The sequence below is a fragment of the Schistocerca gregaria genome, chromosome X (assembly GCF_023897955.1).
Source record: "Schistocerca gregaria isolate iqSchGreg1 chromosome X, iqSchGreg1.2, whole genome shotgun sequence".
Classification (NCBI taxonomy): Eukaryota; Metazoa; Arthropoda; class Insecta; order Orthoptera; family Acrididae; genus Schistocerca; species Schistocerca gregaria.
This window is the reverse complement of record NC_064931.1, coordinates 669,872,532-669,893,210: the sequence shown is the minus strand read 5'-3', so window position 1 is coordinate 669,893,210 and position 20,679 is coordinate 669,872,532. Positions and strand designations below refer to the sequence as shown.

Here is a 20,679-nt window from a genome sequence, read left to right as displayed (position 1 = left end):
ACTTGTACTGCTGTGCTCTGTAGTTAGTGGTCTGCCTCCATACTGATAATCAGCATCTTTTACTTTGCTGTGAGAAGCATCCACAACAGTTTCTCTTTTTTGGGTACTACTGGATGTTCTATTTACATCACTATTTCTGACGCTCTCCTCCATGTGTTTGTTATGTTTTGCCTTCAAGCCATCACTTGCAACTCTTATTTCACTTCCACTGTTGTTATCTTTTCCTACACAACATGTACAAACTGGCTTCTTATATATTTTACGGCATTCTCGGAGAAATTCTGAACTCATTTTGTGGGAAGCATCCCACAACTTTCTTCTGCTCTGATGGGTCGAATTCTCCAACAACCCCTGGTCATCATCATGACTCAAGCTGAGGGATGCTACATTCTTCTGATCACTATTATGTAGTTCTTTGCCATCATGATGAGTGGATTTCTGCTAACATCTTTGTCTGCTTCCTGTTGTCGAGTTCTATTGATTTTCTGTGTTGCAACCATTTGAACTCTTAGTAGTTACTTTGACATCTCTGATAGAGTCATTACCGATGCATTTTTTTTAATTGCGATTTGCAACCTTAGCCTGTATATGCTTCTCCATATCAAATGGCTCTAGCACCACTGACACTGTTTTATTTAGAACATTTTTAAGCTTGTCATCCTTACTGACATGTTCGGATTCTTTCTCGTAGTTAGTCGCTGCCTTCTTACTGCTACATGTAACATCAGAATGCCTTCTTTTCCTGCTGTTTTTGGTCAGTCCTATAAAACTTCTGTTGGATTTGTATTACCATGCTGTGCACTTTGACTGATGTCTGATGCACTTCGTCTTGATTCATTCGTCCTCTTGAGTGAACAGCTTTCCCCTCTGCCTCTGCTACTAGATCTGGTTTTCATGCTGGCTATTCACTCTCAAGCAGACACTGTAAAGACAAATTAAACAGCAGATTACCATGTGAGCCAGAAGCACAATTAACAAACAAATCTTAAAACAACTGCAACAGATTTCAGTTAAAAATAAGTAAATAAATAATAAACCCTCACATAATGTGCACAAAATGCCAGGAATTTTTACAATCAAAAAGATGTCACATTCATCACAACCAACCAAGTTTAACAGAACCACGAAATTGTCAAACTAATAAATAGTGATTCAGAAAAACTCTGCACCCTGCCTTTTCGCTTTTCAGTGTACTTGTAATACTCCTGTACTCAAATCAGTAAGAAATGGAGTGATACTTCACATATGTACTTACACAGGGTGTCTCAAGAGGAATGGTCAATAGTCAGGGAGACGAAAGGAACAATTGTTTGAAGCAAAAACTTGCATATGTACATATGCCCTATTCCAAATGGTTTCGTAGATAGCACACATTTAATGTGTACTGTTATTTATTTTGTATATTATTCAATACATTGTCAAGGTTAAACACGCACATGCACAACAGTTAGTAATAAAAACACTATTTCATTTAAAAGAAATCAACTGAAAAATAACATTTTTAACACATTCACCTCTAAGCATTACCGTACATGTCTGTTTACAGCTTTTGTACAATTCACAATAAATAATTGGATACTCCACCAACTTCAATGAATTTGTGCATTTTTAGGAGAATAGATTATTTTGTTTGTCTGAGTGCCTCTACACATTTTGCAATGAGAGCATCAATGTCCGTGATTAATACCAAGCAATTCAACTTCCATATTCATCATTTGTTTGTTCTCCTCCAACTTCGTCCAAGCCCATAAACAAAAATCTAATGTTGCAAGGTCTGGTGACCTTCTAACACGTCAGGTAAAATGTGGAGGGGCCCCATCATGCTGGAAGTGCACTGCAGTCCATGTGGCTTAACGAACAAAAGAATCAAATTTCCAAAAAATGCAAGTAATTCTGTCCCATAATTCACTCTTCTAAAATGACTGGACCAATCAACAGGTTACCAGTCATGCCACATCAAGCACTGATCAAAAAATAAAGTTGGATATTGGTTTCCCCAGTAGCATATGGATTTTCCTGTGAACATCGATGATTATTATGCATGTTGTTGATTCCATAGCGCATAAATATGGCTTCACCAGTGAACAGTATTAATGGTCAGTTGATGTTTAACCAGTAACTAAATTCAAGTTGTGTGGCACTGAATGAATGTGAAGAATGTGGACAAAAGTTTTCCACATCTAATTTCACCAAATGAGTGTTTGTGGGTCACAGATACGTGCAAAAAGCTGCCATGTGCTGGCAGTAGGACTACACTGCACCATTTCAACAATGTGTTGCCGTTCCTTTACAGGTTGTTGAACTACATGGTCAGAAGAATAATTGCTGGAAGAATACCTGTTTTCACGCAATACGCTGAAAACTCTCTACAATCAGGAATGTGACTGGTTAGAAAGTACTGCGTGTACTCTTCAACAGTAGCAGGAGCACTACCAATGCAAATGTCAAATGTACACCGTATCTGCATATTCTTCTTGTAGCCAAGTCAGTGAAGCAAAATTAGGCAAAAAAGTTGTGCAGTCACTATTTTTTGTACAGTAGTAGGAGGAAGCGACATGAACACCGTCCCAAAAATTGTGACCAGTGTGGTGTGAGTGTGGGGATAAAGGGGCGTTTAAAGGTCACGTTTTCATGGTTCTCTTGAATATCTCAAAAATTGCAATTTCTAGCAAAAATGTTTCCCAGTATTAATTTAAACTACATTAAACTTCCTACATGAAAGGTCTTCGTTTTTTCTCTAGGACTGATAATTACCACATTACAGGGGATGGAAAAACAGCAATTATTAAAAACAGTGTCTTAACTACATACAATTATATTAAGGGATAATCTGTGATACGAGGGTGTGATGAGTTGAAGGGCTGCACAGAGAGTGAGGGGGAAGGGGAGAGGGGGAGTATGGGGGCTGGAGGGTGAATGCATGATGGATGAGGCAGGTCACCAGATCGTGGTCATGCACTTCCCTTCTTTTTAGGTCTGCCAACTGAACAGCGAGTGGACGAGTCCCAACATCTATCTCTCTGTCCCACTATGTCACTGCATGGAACACATGTTAGTCGCTGATAATAGTAACACAAGAAATATATATGGGCAGACTGTATGTAAATCTCTGCATACTGTTCTACACTGCTACAGGGAAATTTATTCTTATTCACCCTCTATGACGCTGTAGCATTCTGCAGGCAAAGGCAACAACCCCACCCAAGCATGGCTTGCTTTTCAGTTTACAGACAGACCATACCTCCCCCAGCATTTCCACTATGTGATCAAAAGTATCCTGACACCTGGCTGAAAATGACTTTCAAGTTCATGGCACCCTTCATCAGTAATGCTGGAATTCAATATGGTGTTGACCCATCCTTAGCCTTGATGACAGCTTCCACTCTTGCAGCCCTATGTTCAGTCAGGTGCTAGAAGTTTTTTGGGGAATGGCAGCCCATTCTTCAGAGTGCTGCACTAAGGAGAGGTATCAATGTCAGTTGCTGAGGCCTGGCACGAAGTCAGCATTCCAAAACATCGCAAAGGTGTTCTATAGGATTCAGGTCAAGACTCTGCACAGACTAGTCCCTTACAGGAATGTTATTCTCATGTAACCACTTTGCCACAGGCTGTGCATTATGATCAGGTGCTCGATCCTGTTGAAAGATGCAATCACCATAACAGAATTGCAAGAAGATGCTTAAAACATAACTGTAGGCATGTGCTGTGACAGTGCCATGCAAAACAACAATGGGTATAAGCCTCCCTCCATGAAAAACATGACCACACCGTAACACCACTGCCTCCGAGTTTTATTGTTGGCACTACACACGCTGGTAGATGACGTTCACTGGGCATTCACCATACCCACACCCTGCCATCAGATCGCTACAGTGTGTACCATGATTTGTCACTCCACACAATGTTTTCCCACTGTTCAATCATCCAATGTTTCTGCTCCTTACACCAAGTGAGCCATTGTTTGGCATTTACTGCCATGATGTGTGGCTTATGAGCAGTCATTCGATCATGAAATCTAAGTTTTCTTACTTCCTGCCTAACCGTCGTAGCACTTCCAGTGGATCCTGGTGCAGTTGGTGTGATGGTCTGAATTGATGTCTGCCTATTACACATTACAACACTCTTCAACTGTCCGCGGAGTGTCCCATTCTGCTCTCTCACAATGTCTAATGACTACTGAGGTCACTGATATGGAGTACCTGGCAGCACAATGCACCCAATATGAAAAATGTATGTTTTCGGGGTGTCCGGATACGTTTGATCATGTAGTGCACATGAGCAGGAAAAAGAACTTCACTGGGCCCATGTTTATATAGTTATTTTCAGCTTTATTACACGAGTATTTATTTGCAATTGTTAAGTGAGCTATTATGTCAAAAAGGTCCACAGCTAGAGCTTTCAACTGTGTACACATCAAAGAACCTATCCTAGCTGTAGCATGCTGGCAATATGTGTTTGACAATGTTGATTTCATTGTTTCTGCTATCAATGACAAAGACTTTTCAGAGCATGAGTAGTAGTACCAAATGCACCCCCTCAGCCTTTGCTCTTCCAGCATCTGATGAGGCACAGAGGCTCAAACTGCCTTCTTCTGCAACAGAAGTACGTCACTTGAATGTTATGGAACTTCAGAGATTTCAACACAAGACAAGCAATGCATTATGTCACATTACTGTCCTAAATTTGAATGTAAGTCCTTTTCCATCAGAGATATGTACACCCACCCTGCAAGCTATACTGCGGATATATGGTAAGTGGCTCCAGTCACTGCAGCCCACTCTATTACAAGTGCTAGCTATGCCACTAACACAAAGGTGAGGGAAGTGCAGTAACTTTCTGGTCAATAATTAATTCACCAGCAAGTGACTACAACATAGTTACCCAACTTTAGAAGATGTTGCCAACAACAAGCAGTAGCAAGATACGACATTTACCAACCCAGTCTCTTTCCCACTAGCACCACATATGCCAATGACGTCATACTTACAAATGAAGCATTTCTCAGCCACTGTTTGTAGGAATCCATTTCACATAAAAGCTCACATAACAACTGCAATTAAGTACTTATGCAATGAACTGAAAATACCTCCACTATATAAACACAACATCAGTGAAGTTATTTTGTCTACTTACATAAGGGGACCACAGATGAAACACTGGGAGGTACAGTCTGTAAACTGAAAAGCAAGCAGTGCTGGTGGTGAAGGAAGTCACTTTTCTCAGAAGAATCCAGCTTCTCGTAGCCATATTACACAACTTCATACAAACTCAGTAAGGTGTTATAATGGCATCTTTGTTGCCGTAAAGGCTTTCTTGACTGACATTTGCTCACCATGTCTAATCTAAAGGCTAATTTACACCCATGAACGATACAGAGTGCATTTAAAGAAAACCTGATTTGCATCCCCATAGTGTCACTACTAGCGCCACTCTTATGCGACTGGCACAAAATTGCAAACAGAAATCACTGTTCAAAAGTAGAAACGTGCGTAACAACTTTTGTTTATTTCACACAACCCCTTGCTGGTGCTGAATTTTTTTCTGATATATGTGGTGCAACAGTGATAAAATGTTCCCAAATTTTCACATAAACTCAACTGTAGATTCATACCTTTTGTATCCAGTGGCTCAGTACAAAAATTTTTTTATGTTTTGTGATAACGAACAGTGCATCCCTATATCCCAGACAAACCAAGATTTAGGTACTGAACAGTTAGTTACTGCAACACAATTAAACAATATATAGTGCTTACAAGATGCACTGAAAAGATTAAAAACAAATACAAACAATAATAACAGAAGTATGTGTGCCAAACAGCAAAATGAAAATACACACACAGGCAATATATTGGTAACAGTTGTGACAAAAAATAATTACAATGTATTAGTTGCAGAAGAAGCTGACAGCCAACAAATAAATTCTGTAAATTATAATCTAACTTCAGCTGCACTATAAACACCTCTGTGCAGAAAGTCAAGAGAATGTATTCGTGTAATAAACAAAGGAATATAAAAAATGAGTTGTGATGCTTGGTGACATCCACACCATGAGAAATCTGAAAAAATAAATGAATATAATACATCATATATGACTATAGGAATGATGAAATTGAGTGCACCTTTGACTGAAATAACAAAAAACACCAAACTCACTCAGAGAATTATCTAAGAATGATACTTTCATAATCATGTGTGCAAGTAATGATGAATACTGAAAGGAGGGTAGGCATACTACACAGCGCTTTTCTACACTACTTGATCTTAAAGTGCCCAACATCACTAGTACTAGCATGCCTCACAGGTAGGACCTGCAGGATGACTCAGTCATAAATTTGGAGTTTCCAAAAAAAAAAAGCAAGGTCTATCATAATGTAACATTCTTTGAACGTTCCATTTCAGGAGAACTGTTTATGAAACACAGACATCACAACAACACTGGGAAGTCATACATTGGCAAAATACTAACAAAATTAATACACACAGGTGACCTCATTGAAATAAAAACAACCAGTTTCGACAAAAACCACATTGCGATCAGGCTGAGCAAACCTGAAACACCAAACTCAGAAATTGTTTGTGTTGAAAGTTGTGCAACTACCAAAAAAACACAGAAATATAACAGAAGAGACATTTTTAGGTGACAAAACAAAAATGATAGATACAGATACAGAAAAAAGATCCACAGTGAGGAAAAAAATTAACCAGAAACATCTGAAGGAAGCTTCTTTTATACGCTTAGGTGAATATTGATAAAGGACTGTATTGTTGCCAGTTCACACAATCCTCCACATTCTGTACAATATCCTCTGAGCATGGGGAGATACGCATTTTTGTTAGAAGTAACACGAGACACTGCTGTTTAAAATCCTGGGAAAGGAAAACAAAACTTCAAAATTTATACTAAAGAAATAACTTCACTAAAAACAATTACAATTTGCCTGTACAGAAGCCCAAATGTGATCTTAGCTTATATTCCTACAGAAACTAAGACAGTGCACTCAATAAGCTTAAAGATAATACGAAAAATCTAATGGTGTGTGATGATTAATTGAATTTCCAGGAAAACTCAAACAATATATATATATATATATATATATATATATATATATATATATATATATATATATATATATATATATATATATGCAGAAAATAATTAATTCCAGGCTAGAACAACAAATACACGGTTTTTGTCCATAATGGACAGTATAATGTTTTCTGTACCACAAACCACAATGCAAACAGAACTAGGCACAGAAGAATGAATTCTAAGTGAAAAAATATAGATACCTTCAGACAACTGTTAGCTGAGGAAACATGGAATGCAGTATATCAGCATGTCAGAATATGTCAAAAGTCTGACAAATCTGTGGAAATATGTAGTAACTACTATAAAACTGCATTCCCACTGAAGGAACACAGGTTATGGTCTAATAATAAAAACAAGTCTAGCTGCAAATAATCTTTCACGGAAAAAAAGAAAATCTATTTTGTATTAAGGACACTGTGGGTGTGTGATGAATTTCATGCTTACTCCAGAAAATACAAGCAATATTTTAATAGTCGTTACAGAAGTAAAAATGAAGGAAAATGACCTTTACATGCCACAAGACAAAAGCTACATCAAAAGTTGTGAGACAGATGACAGGTAATGTCACTAACAGAAATGCCAATATCAAGCTATGTCAACATGAAGAGAAAATAACTGACGCAAGGAATATAGCAAATATCGTCAACAACTATTAATAAACTTATGTAGGCAACTAATCAGTAAGATTAACCCAAGTAACCAAAATGTAACAGCAACATCATTCAAGATCAACAACACTGCTACCTCATTACATCTGTACCAAATGAATAAAGAAGAAATTTTTACTGTAAAAAAAAACCTTAAAAACGAAATTAATAATCATCTAGAGTTGATAGTATACCTGATAAAATAATAAAAAGATGTAGTGGAATCACTGTAAAACCATTGACACATTTATGCAATAGTTTACCGGGTCTCCCCTTCCTATCAAAAAATTGCAAAACTGAAACTAATATTTAAAAAAAGGAAAAACAGAGGAAGTTGTTAATTACAGGGCAATTGCCCTATTGTCCTGCTTCTCAAAATTTTTTGAATAGGTCTTCCACAACAGACTGACATGCTTAATGCAAAAATATCCAATTCTGTCCATAGCGCAACACACATTTAGAATGAACAGCCGACCGGCACTGCTACCTAAGAATTTCTGAGTGAAATTTACCAGAAAGTGGACAATGGTGAATATATTATTGGAGGATTCCTTGACTTGTTGAAGGCATTCAGTATTATAGATAATGATCCACTACTACAGAAATTAAATAAACTAGGCATAAGAGGCACACCTACTGTTGGGTCATGTCATACCTTTGCAGAGACAAACAAATAGTGAAAATACAACACACAGGATGCAACACAATTACAGACCAACACTCAGCTTACCAAGGTATTAAATATGTTGTTCCCAAGCACCAGTCAGACGTTCCTCCTAAACGTAGATGACCTAAAAACAAACATAAATTTCAAAATATTTATCAGTTTGCTGATAACACAAGCTTTGGTTAACTTTTCAGATAATCACTTTGACATTTCCACATAATAAAGCTGTCTTCAATCCCAAGGTTATTTGGAACACTGCAGTGCATTACTGGATATGGTCCCAATGGAAGTGGTATCCCCTTGATTCCTCTGACACTGAGCTGACGTATGCAGACAACTATGCGACAACCCACTCTCTACTGTGGACTCCAAGCCATGGTGAATCTCAGCATTTTTCAAACTAACGAATCATTGCCAGATGTGAAAGAAGTAATAAGTAATAGGAAAAGGACCAACTGCAGATTAAAACCTGGACCTTTTGATATTTAATCTGACATCTAGCCACTGAGCCACACACCGCTTCCACACCTCAGAATAAGGAAAATATTGGAATGAGAGCGATAAGTAGTTTCTCACATAACTGTACTTTGCTACAGAAAGAAGGGAAACACACTTGAAACTAAGGTGAATTTCATACTACTTATCACACAGAATACTTTTAGAGGTGGTGGGAGAGGAACTATACAACGGTTTCTCTCCTGTAAAATCAATCAAATATACCCCACAAAGGAAAGCAACAGGGTGTGTCAGCAGAGTTGTTCAAGATTATCTTCATGTTCATCTCTGAACAACACTAACAGAGCAGTAAGGATCTATCATCTTGGGAGTGAGCTTTCTTCACACATGATATACAAGTATTTAGCCACTTGTAATGTCCAATTAGTCCTAGAAAATAGGAACAGGAGTAAAGTAATACAACAAAATTGTGTTCAACACCTTCACATAGCCTGCTTTCTGATGTGAAAAGGAGACAGTCTACCATAGAGGATTCTTTCGCGTCATCATCAATGAAACTAATGAAGTGCAGGAAAATTGCATTACGCAGTTCAGTACTCGTATAGGATGACATGTATAGAATTTAGTACCAAATATTCAGCTGTTTTTGATAAATAACTTAAAATAATTAAATAATAATTAAATAACTTAAATAACTTAAAATAATTCACACATCGCCCTAGCCAGCGTTGACTGATACTACCATACAGGAGCACTGCTAGTTAGTTGGTTGCATGTTCCATTGATCAATCGCATGGTACGGTAGCTGTTATGATGTGGAACGTGTCAAGCGCCCAAGAAATGTACATATGAAACAAGATTTTTTAATATATAGAAATTACAATACACAGTTAAAGATTAATATTTCTATTATTTACACCATTCCCTTAAATGACACATAATGCATATACTATATTTATAGATTTATTTATTCCTATTGGAGAATTCATCTATGGTATAGAAGGAGTTGTAAAGGAGATATGATTTCAATTTATTTCTGAAGCTATTATTGCTGTCTGCTGGACATTTTATTTCATCTGGTTATTTGTCAAAAATTTTTACACCAGCATATTTTACCCCTTTCTGTGCCAAAGATAGGTTGAGTAAAGGATAGTGAACATCTTTCTATTTCTGGTATTATGATCATGAATGTCACTGTTGTTTTCAAACTGGTCCATGTTGCTGAGAACGAATTTCATTAGTGAGTAAATGTACTGTCAGGCTGTTATAAGAATTCCCAACCTTTTAAAAAGATGCCTACAAGATGTGCGACTATGAACCCCACACATTATTCTAACCACTTTGTTTTGAGCAGTGAATAATTTTGTCTAAATGTTGAGTTACACCAAAATATTATTCGGTATGACATCAGAGATTAAAGTATGCAAAGTGCATTAGCTTACGAATTTCTATATCCTCAGAAATTGACAATTATTCTGATTGCAAAAGTTGCTGAATCTTGCTTTAGAGGAACCAAAATATGAATTTTCCAATTACGTTTCTCACCTATACGTACACCCAAAAACTTAGTATGCTCTACCCTGTCTACTGACTTCTGTTGATGTGTTGTATTTAGTTCAGCTTCCTGTTTCAGATAGGAAGGGAGGTCATTCACATATATCAAGAACAGAAGGGGACCCATGACTGAACCCTGTGTAACACCTAATGTAATTTCACCAGTTAGATGAACTGGCAAACTTATTTAAATCACTTGACCCATATAAGGAAACTTTTAGCTTCCTGTTCTGTAGATATGACTGGAACTACTCATATGCTATTCCATTTATACCATAGAATTGTAATTTCTGTAACATAATGTCATGGTTCACACAATCAAATGCTCTGGACAAGTCACAGAAAATTCCTGTTGTTGACATTTCACTATTTAAAGACTTTATTATGTGGACAGTGAAATTGTACATTGCTGTCTCAGTGGAACAGAATTTTTGAAATCCAAACTGTGATTTACTAAGTATCCCATTACTGCTGCGACAGCTAACCACTCGAGTACATAACTTTATCAAAGATTTTAGAAAATGGTGTAAGCAAGGATACTGGCCGATAATTATTGACATCTGTGGTGTCTCCTTTTTTGTAGAGAGGCCTGACAATGGTGTATTTTAACCTGTCTGGTAAAATACCTTGAGTTAGTGATGCGTTACATATGTGACATCAGCTGTAATTGCTTTACATTGTTTTCATATCTTATTACAGATGTCATCTACTCCAACAGAACATTTATTTTTCAAAGATTTAATAATTTTACTTATTTCACAAGAGGCTGTTAGGTGAAACTTACTCTGACAAAATTTTTTTAGAACAGATTCTTCCATGTATTGCCTGGCTTTTTCTTTTGAACTGTTCTCACTCACCAATTTTTTCTCGTACACTTAAGAAATGGTTGTTAAATACATTAGCTACTTGTAAACTGTTAGTTAGGATGGTCTCGTTCACTTTAATAGTACATCTACAACTACATTTCTACTCCACAAGCCAGCCAACAGTGTGTGGTGGAGGGCACTTTACATGCCATTGTCATTGTCTCCCTTTCCTGTTCCAGTCGCGTATGGTTCGCAGGAAGAAAGACTGCCGGAAAGCCTGCGCTGGAATCATTCTAATTTTACATTCGTGATCTCCTCAGGAGGTATAAGTAGGGGGAAGCAATATATTCGATACCTCATCCAGAAATGCAACCTCTCGAACTTGGACAGCAAGCTACACCGCGATGCAGAGCGCCTCTCTTGTCTGCACTTAAGTTTGCTAAACACCTCCGTAACACTATCGCGCTTACCTAATAAGCCTGTGACGAAACACGCCACTCTTTTTTGGGTCTTCTGTATCTCCTCTGTCAACCCAACCTGGTACGGATCCCACACTGGTGAGCAATACACAAGTATAGCTCGAACGAGTGTTTTGTAAGCCACCTCCTTTGTTCATGGACTACATTTTCTAAGGACTCTCCCAATGAATCTAAACCTGGCACCCTCCTTACCAACAATTTATTTTATCTGATGATTCCACTTCAAATTGTTCCGTACACATAGTCCTAGATATTTTATAGACGTAACTGCTACCAGTGTTTGGTTTGTTCTGCTATCATATAATCATACAATGTATGACCCTTCTTTCTACGTATTCGCAAATCATTACATTTGTCTATGTTAATGGTCAGTTGCCACTCCCTGCACCAAATGCCTATCCACTGTAGAACTTCCTGCATTTCGCTGCAATTTTCTAATACTGCAACTTCTCTGTACACTGCAGCATCATCCGTGAAAAGCCGCATGTAACTTCCAACACTATCTACTCGGTGATTTATATATACTGAGAAAAGCAATGGACCCACAACACACCCCTGTGGCACGCCAGAGGTTACTTTAACGTCTGTAGATGTCTCTCCTTTGAGAACAACATGCTGTGTACTGTTTGCTAAAAACTCTTCAATCCAGCCACACAGCTGGTTTGATATTTCGTAGGCTCTTACTTTGTTTATCAGGCAATAGTGTGGAACTGTATCTAACACCTTCTGGAAGTCAAGTAATACTATCCACCCCAGTATTACTTTTCCTGTCTCTCTTCTAACAACATTCCATATTAATTTGATTTTATTGCTGGAGTTGTTAATTTCTTCTCTAACATACATATTTCTTGATTTCCTTACAACTTTTCTCAGTATGTTACAATAATTTGTTATAGTGTAAAACTACTTCTGGATCTTTACTCGTTCTTGCTGTCTCATACAGTTTTCTTTTTCTTTCTGAAGACGCTTTAATGAATGTAATAATCCAAGGTTTCTTTGAAAAGTGTGTGGTGTTACATTTAGTAATTTTCTTTGGGAAAAAATGTCCAAAAAGGAATATAAATTGATCAAGAAATATGTTGCATTCATCATTAATATTTGGCTCATTATATACATCTCCCCAATTAACATTTCTTAAGCTCTCTCTGAAGTGCTCTATAGATACCGGGTTGAGTGACCTCATGCTTTTACTTAATGGTTTCCGAACTGTAAACCTTGTTAGGTTTTGTAAATTAATCAGTTGTGAATCATGGTCTGACAATCCATTTACCACAGGAAAAGCATGTGTTTGTTTTACATCCTCTTTCTGTACAAACACATTATCTATTAGTGTGCTACTGTCTTGAGCTATATGTGTAGGGGAATTGATCGCTGATTGTAAGTTATAGTTATGTATTCACTTCTACTTCACGTTTCCTATCAGAATTACTTCAGGGTGTATACGCAGACATGGAAAAAAAAACGGATTTCCCGGTTAAAATTACACTTTCTCCCGGGTGAAAATACACTTTTTCCCTGTCAAATGACAGTATAGTTTTCCTCAGAACTGTAAAAATTATCAGTCCTTTGAATGGTTATAGAAAAAAAAAACACGTTTTGGAAAGATTTTTGATGTGCAGCAACATGTACGCTGCATATTACGAAAGTGTAAATTTAAATTCCACCAAACGCCACATGTTACTTTCCGAAGCATTGAAATCAAGTTTGCAATGCGCTTTTGTAGCCAGTTTTAGCTCGTCACGTGATCTCGCCAGCCGATGACAGCGGATCTTCTGGCGTAGGATACATGATGTAGTCAGCCAATAGCAAAATCAGTGTTAAGTAGTGCGTACACACAAATAGGAAAAGTTTATGGTGTAAATTAACATACACAGCGTTACTACAAGAAAAGAAAAGCTTTCACATACAATATTGGTCTCTGAGATTAGTAAGCTGCAAGAGAAGCTAAGCTTTCACATATAATGTTGATTTTTTTTTGCGCGTGTTACACTTTAAGGTACAACACACAGATGTGTCAGTAAAATTTTTAATAAAGACATAAATGTATGATCTTCTGAGCTTCAAATTTTTCTAAATGTACATCCTCAAAGATGTTATTTTAAAATGAGAGGCAAACGCTCTGTGATTTAAGAAATTCATCGTATATTCTCGCACATAATTCATCTTGCATAAAAGGAAATTTACTTTTAAAGTAACGCTTTTCAAACAACCATTCGAAATATTTTCCCGTGACCTGTTAGAAATAGGTTCTTTTCAGTAGTTGCCAGAGAGTGCCAGAAACAGGCATCACAGATCTTACACTGTGTCATAAAAGAAACAAACATCAGAGGATGTTCCAAGAACATTGGAATTTCATGAACCATACTACAATGCGTAATTTGGCTTGAATTGCACATTCGTATGTCCAGATTCGGACATAAATTTTCTTGACTACCTATACTGTATTATCTCATGTTTGGTTCTTTATTATGGCATAATGCCATACGTGCTAGAAGATGAAAACATGCACTTTTGAAATGCAGCGAACAGTTGAAACTAGCCCATAGTATGGATTTAAACACTTCGTTTCAAATAAATTGACTGCCTCAGCGGAAAAGATTAATAAAAGCCAAATTTCTTTAGCAAACCGACAAAAATAACTTCATTGTTCTGCAAGGCGATTAATGCCTGACTGTCAGAAAGGTGGAGATAAAACCTGAAACTAATAACATATTTTAGCCTTCCGTAATTATGAGAACGTATTTTAATTCATTTGATAGCTCACGGCCATAGATATCCGTTATTGTTTTCGTTTAATGTGAATGCAATAAATTAAGAGGAAACAGCAAAATCACTATACGTAAACACGGGTCACGTGGAGACTCCCCACTACTAGGTGCCTTCAAGTTCTAAGGCCTCCAATTTTTTTTCTAATTAGCTACTCACCCGAAATCGATGAAACTGGCGTTACTTCTCGACGTAATCGACTGCAGACGTAGACATTTTTCACAACGCTGACGCCATGATTCCATGGCAGTGGTGAAGGCTTCTTTAGGAGTCTGCTTTGACCACTGGAAAATCGCTGAGGCAATAGCAGCACGGCTGGTGAATGTGTGGCCACAGAGAGTGTCTTTCACTGTTGGTAAAATCCAAAAGTCACTAGGAGCCAGGTCAGGTGAGTAGGGAGCATGAGGAATCACTTCACAGTTGTTATAATGAAGAAACTATTGCGTAACGTTAACTCGATGTGCGGGTGCGTTGTCTTGGTGAAACAGCACACGCGCAGCCCTTCCTGGACGTTTTTGTTGCAGTGCAGGAAGGAATTTGTTCTTCAAAACATTTTCGTAGGATGCACCTGTTACCATAGTGCCCTTTGGAACGCAATGGGTTAGGAGTATGCCCTCGCTGTCCCAGAACATGGGCACCATCATTTATCAGCACTGGTGGTTACCCAAAATTTTTTTGGTGGTGGTGAATCTGTGTGCTTCCATTGAGCTGACTGGCGCTTTGTTTCTGGATTGAAAAATGGCATCCACGTCTCATCCATTGTCACAACCAACGAAAAGGAAGTCCCGTGCTGTCGTCGTGCGTCAACATTGCTTGGCAACATGCCACACGGGCAGCCATGTGGTCATCCGTCAGCATTCGTGGCACCCACCTGGATGACACTTTTCGCATTTTCAGCTCGTCATGCAGGATTGTGTGCACAGAACCCACAGAAATGCCAACTCTGGAGGCGATCTGTTCAACAGTCATTCGTCGATCCCCCAAAACAATTCTCTCCACTTTCTTGATCATGTCGTCAAACCGGCTTGTGCGAGCCCGAGGTTGTTTCGGTTTGTTGTCCACACGATGTTCTGCCTTCATTAAACTGTCGCACCCACGAACGCACTTTCGACACATCCATAACTCCATCACCACATGTCTCATTCAACTGTCAATTAATTTCAATTGGTTTCACACCATGCGAATTCAGAAAACGAATGAGTGCACACTGTTCAAGTAAGGAAAACGTTGCCATTTTAAGTATTTAAAACAGTTCTCATTCTCGCTGCTGGCGGTAAAATTCCATCTGCCGTACGGTGCTGCCATCTCTGGGACGTATTGACAATGAACGCGGCCTCATTTTAAAACAATGCGCATGTTTCTATCTCTTTACAGTCCGGAGAAAAAAATCGGAGGCCTTAGAACTTTAATGCACCTCGTAGAACGCTCTGTGAATCAGCCCCGGATCTCCGATATTTCCGAACCGGGGCAATATTAGATAGTAGCGCCCAGCCACACGTCTGTAGCGAGAAGCGGGGAAAGGTACTTCTCATCCGTCACTAAACTGCACACGCACAAGGGCCGGCCCGCAACTGCTCAAACAAATCTAGAGTAAACAGTTGTGACGTCACACTCATCGGTGACAATTTGTTTTACACATTTTGCAGTTGGCAAACGCTTGTATGAGCACTGTGTTTTATTGTTGTATTTGGCGTATTTCTTTTGCGACTTAAGTTTTATTTTCTTTTTTTTTTCTCCCGTTTATGTTTTGTTGCTGCAATATAATATTGCAGAAGCGGGATACAGTAATACCCTTTGTTAGAGTATTGGTTCTTACCCGTCAGAATCACAGAAACTTAAGTGAAAACTAAAACCAAAACAATGAAAATTTCCTGGAATTTTGAAAAATTCCCCGGTTTATCCCAGATCTCAAAGTTGTCCCAGGTCCTATACACCCTGTTACTTAGAAAGTTTACACTGAAATCACCAGAGATTAATAACTACTTTTTTTTGTCTGACAGACAGCATAATAGGGAGTCACACTTTTTTTATGAGCAGCTCTCAGTCTCCTAATGGGGACTTATACACTGTTGCTAATATCGGTACTATATTATCTAGCATAAGTTCACATGCACAAACCTCAAAGTGCTGATCAACACAAAATTTTCTTACTTCTACAGTTTTGCAATTATACCCTTGTTTTATGAAAATGGCTACTCCTCCTTTATCCATCCTAGATCTATAGGTGTAAGATGCTAAATTATACCCATTTATATTGACACTATCCATGGCCACAGTTACATGGTGTTCAGACAGACAAGAGTATATCAATTGAACATGCATGTAAAATTTCACTTTAAACATAATTTCGTTTGTAACAGGGAAACAAACCAATGCTTTCATTGATGCAGGGAGCTGTATGAAAGATGTGATAAGCAGTATTTGCTTTGACTGAATCCAGACACACACTGCAAAAACAAAATTGCAAATGTCTGCTGCAACACAGCTGAAAATTTACATGACGACTCTTAGGAGGGACACCATGGATGAGTTGTCTGGGTGTAACAGTAACTTCATTTACAGACATCTGCACGGGTATCAAATGTACATATAGCACAGTAGCAGCTTCAAATTTAACATCACTTCAGCAACCTGCATGTCCCTGTCTAGGTATCCTACAGTGGAAAGGAGCCTAATCTACATTTCATTCCTAGCACAACTCTACATCGTTGAAATGTGAAAGCTAGGTCAATAGACCACCACACTCAACATGGATCAAAACCGGGTCAAAACTTGTACAGTGGTTCCTGGGATTAGTCTGATCATATAGACAGACAGTGTGGCACAAAATGGCCATATAGGAAAAACTGTAAAACTATTGTCAGATAATTGTTGCTTCTTTGATAACTAACTCTAAAAGGATGAACCAGTCTCTTCAAGATACATTAAAATAATCTACTCAGTAATTTGGACAGGAATCTACACAACATGCAAGACCTTAAACCCTTTTCCACACTCATCTCATTGTATTTAAAACAGTGGACAAATCATTATCATGACAAACTGCTGCCCTTTTTTCGAAATATAAAGTGCAATCAAGGAAAATGTGGCATAGCACCAGTGGTACACAACAAGCAGTGCACCCTGGTGGGTCCTCCTGCAGTTGCCTTTGTGTCAGATTTCAGTGCCCTATTCTCAGTCATGTTAAGGCCACTAATTTCTACCTGTGTGACTGCAACGATGTTCATCATGGCAAAATTGTTGGCTTTATCAGGCTTAATTTGTACTTTTTACTGCCAACCACTCAGTCTCTTTTTGACACTTAACTCTTCTACTCAATGAGTAACAGCAGCCAAGGGGACAGCATGGGATAGTACATTGATTACTTGCCACCAACCCTTGCTGCCATGTAAGCTTGTGCATTTCCATGAGTTCCTGTACGGCCTGACACCCAGACGAATGATACTTCATTCCCTTGCTACTGCACTAAGTGAAAGGTGTCTTGTATGGGTTAACTCCTTTGTTTACTGGGTACATTTGCTGAATGATCTATATAGCACCCAAGGCATCACAGCAAATGAGTAAATTATTCCAACAAATGCACATCATCTGCTCCTTTAGGATTGTAGAGATTCCTTTGTCAAATACAGTAATTTCATATTGAAGTCAACTCATAAAGACACTGCCAGGGTAAACTACTGGGCAGCTGACAGTACATCCCTGCTTGGACCTATGAATGTAAACAAATTGTATAAAAATTAGTAAATGGCTTGTTTAAAATAAAATCTGATGTATAAGATTTCTTGTACTATACTTTCTCTGACCCAGGGTCCCAGACTTAACCTACAGTGTTAAGAGCAAACACAGACAACATGCAACAGGTCAGTCTGGCTGGAATTTGAACATATACATCCTGACCATGTGTACAGTCCTCCTGCAAAGGATCATCACACTTTGTAACTGGTGAAAAACCACACTGATGAGATATCTAAAGAGAAGTAGGCTGCTGTCTTTATACATCTCCAGATATTAAAGTCTCTTCACAGTACCAATTAACCATCATAAATATGCTATGGACACTTCAGCAGATGGAAGAAGACATTCAACAGTAACTTTAAAACACACAACATACCAAAATCTGCTGGATACACAGCACAGTTTACTAGTGCCATCAACGACCTTTTGATACCACGGAACTGTTGCTGAAGTAAATGTATCTCTGATTTTAGCAGGAAAACTGTATCATGCCATCAGCCAAAGTTATCTACATGAATAGCTACAATCTACTGATCTGATATGATCCACGATGCTACAGCTGCAAGCCACACAGATGTGAATTATGTTTCTTTGTATATAAATGCTGCCATTGCATATCCTTGCTGGTACAAATTAAAATTCTTTATTAATCCAGTAAATTTTTTACAGATTGTGGGATGTCATTTGAGCATGAGCATGCTCATGCCCCTCCCCCCCCCCCCCCCCCCCCAACACACACAAGTTAGGTAACATCAGAATACATTGTATTAGTGCAATCAATTAATTCTACTACATCTTGCTTTAGCAGCATTAGCTGTTTTTGCATGTTCTTGCTTCAGGGCTGCTGCACTTAACATGGTCTGAAAATTCTGTCACTGACTAAAAGCCACGATCTAATAAAAATGGTCTTAGAGATTTATAAAAAGTAAAAACGGGTAAATAACTTATCTTTGTGCCAGACCATTGTCCATTCCTACAAACATTATACAAAAAGGCATATTTCTACTTAGCAAAAAGAAGACACATTAAGTTGCATACAGGTACAATTAAAAAGACACTCACATACAAGCCTTTATCAGCAAAAGAGAAAAACACACGACTCATACACAGAAGCTGACGCATCTTGTGCACCAAAGACTGCCGACTCCATCATCTCTGGCCAGAATGCTGGAGTTGGCAGTCATGTCCGCATAAGGTGTGCTTGCTTGTGCATATGTTTCTCTTTAGCTGATGAAGGCTGTGACCAAAATCTTTATGTAAATGTCATAATTGTAGCTGTCTGCCACTTCACTTCATGTGTCTTCTTTAAACTAAGTAACAATGTCTTTTCCTAAATTGTTGATATTCCTACCTGGAGTTTCTGTAACACTATTTGTAGTAAAGGTTTTACAGGCTGATGTCCTTACTGACTCCACACAGAGACTGCCTGGTATCACACTCATTTATGTTAAAGTTTTTGTTTCTCTCTAACATATTTACATGATTCTAGAACAAAACTGCAAGGGAGTGAGAACTGTGGAAGCTTGCTTTGAGAGCAAATAAATGCAGGCTGTAGCATACATTCTTAGGTGTGACATTTGTTTTTATTGTGTGTGTGACATTGTAATTCTGTCAGCACCAGCAAAGGACTTGGAAGAGCAGTGGAACGGAATGGACAGTGTCTTGCAAGAAGGATATAAGATGAAGATCAACAAAAGCAAAACAAAGATAATGGAATGTAGTCAAATTAAGTCGGGTGATGCTGAAGGAATTAAATCAGGAAATGAGACACGTAAAGTAGTAAAAGAGTTTTGCTATTTGGGGAGCAAAATAACTGATGCTGGTCGAAGTAGAGAGGATATTAAATGTAGACTGGCAATGGCAAGGAAAGCGTTTCTGAAGGAGAGAAATTTGCTAACCACAACTTGACTAGAAGAAGGGATCAGTTGAAGCATAAAGGGATCACCAATTTAGTACTGGAGGGCAGGGTGGAGGGTAGAAATCATAGAGGGAGACCAAGAGATGAATACACTAAGCAGATTCAGAAGGTTGTAGGTTGCAGTAGGTACTGGGAGATGATGAAGCTTGCACAGGATAGAGTAGCATGGAGAGCAGTCTCAGTCCTGAGGGCCACAACAACAACAACAACAACAACAACAACATGTGTGTCAGCTATTTTAAATCATGCTGAAACCATATACCTAAAACTTGTTTCCAGTCGGGGTGTAATGCTTCTGAATTTTTGTGAAAAAGGTGTTGGAGGATCTCCTTTTAAACAGAAGTTCAGAAAAGTTGTTTTGGGTGTATTTATTATTAGCTTATTTCCTTCAAGCAAGTCATGTACCTGGTCTGTGGATTTATTTGTGTTTGCTCATCGTTGTCTTTGGGTTTTTGCTTTTAAGAAGAATCATTATACAACCCTTAATTTTAACATTCTAAAATTTATGAGCAGACTTTCTAGTTTTATGTGAGAATCCCAGTGCTACGATTCTGACAAGAA

General features: G+C 38.2%; 2 protein-coding genes across 2 annotated transcripts in view; both read right to left on the bottom strand.

Moving 5' to 3' along the window:
* Window positions 1-16,809, bottom strand: part of LOC126299026 (protein GVQW3-like) — a 168,570-nt gene extending 151,761 nt beyond the window's left edge. The window contains exon 1 of the mRNA XM_049990668.1: window positions 16,584-16,809. The gene's annotated coding sequence lies outside the window, so the exon portion shown is untranslated. The remainder of the gene's footprint in view (window positions 1-16,583) is intronic.
* Window positions 1-20,679, bottom strand: part of LOC126298264 (uncharacterized) — a 226,816-nt gene that overhangs the window by 187,037 nt on the left and 19,100 nt on the right. The window contains exon 2 of the mRNA XM_049989566.1: window positions 791-922. Coding sequence (XP_049845523.1) covers window positions 791-896 — 106 coding nt within the window. The 5' untranslated portion in view covers window positions 897-922. The remainder of the gene's footprint in view (window positions 1-790; window positions 923-20,679) is intronic.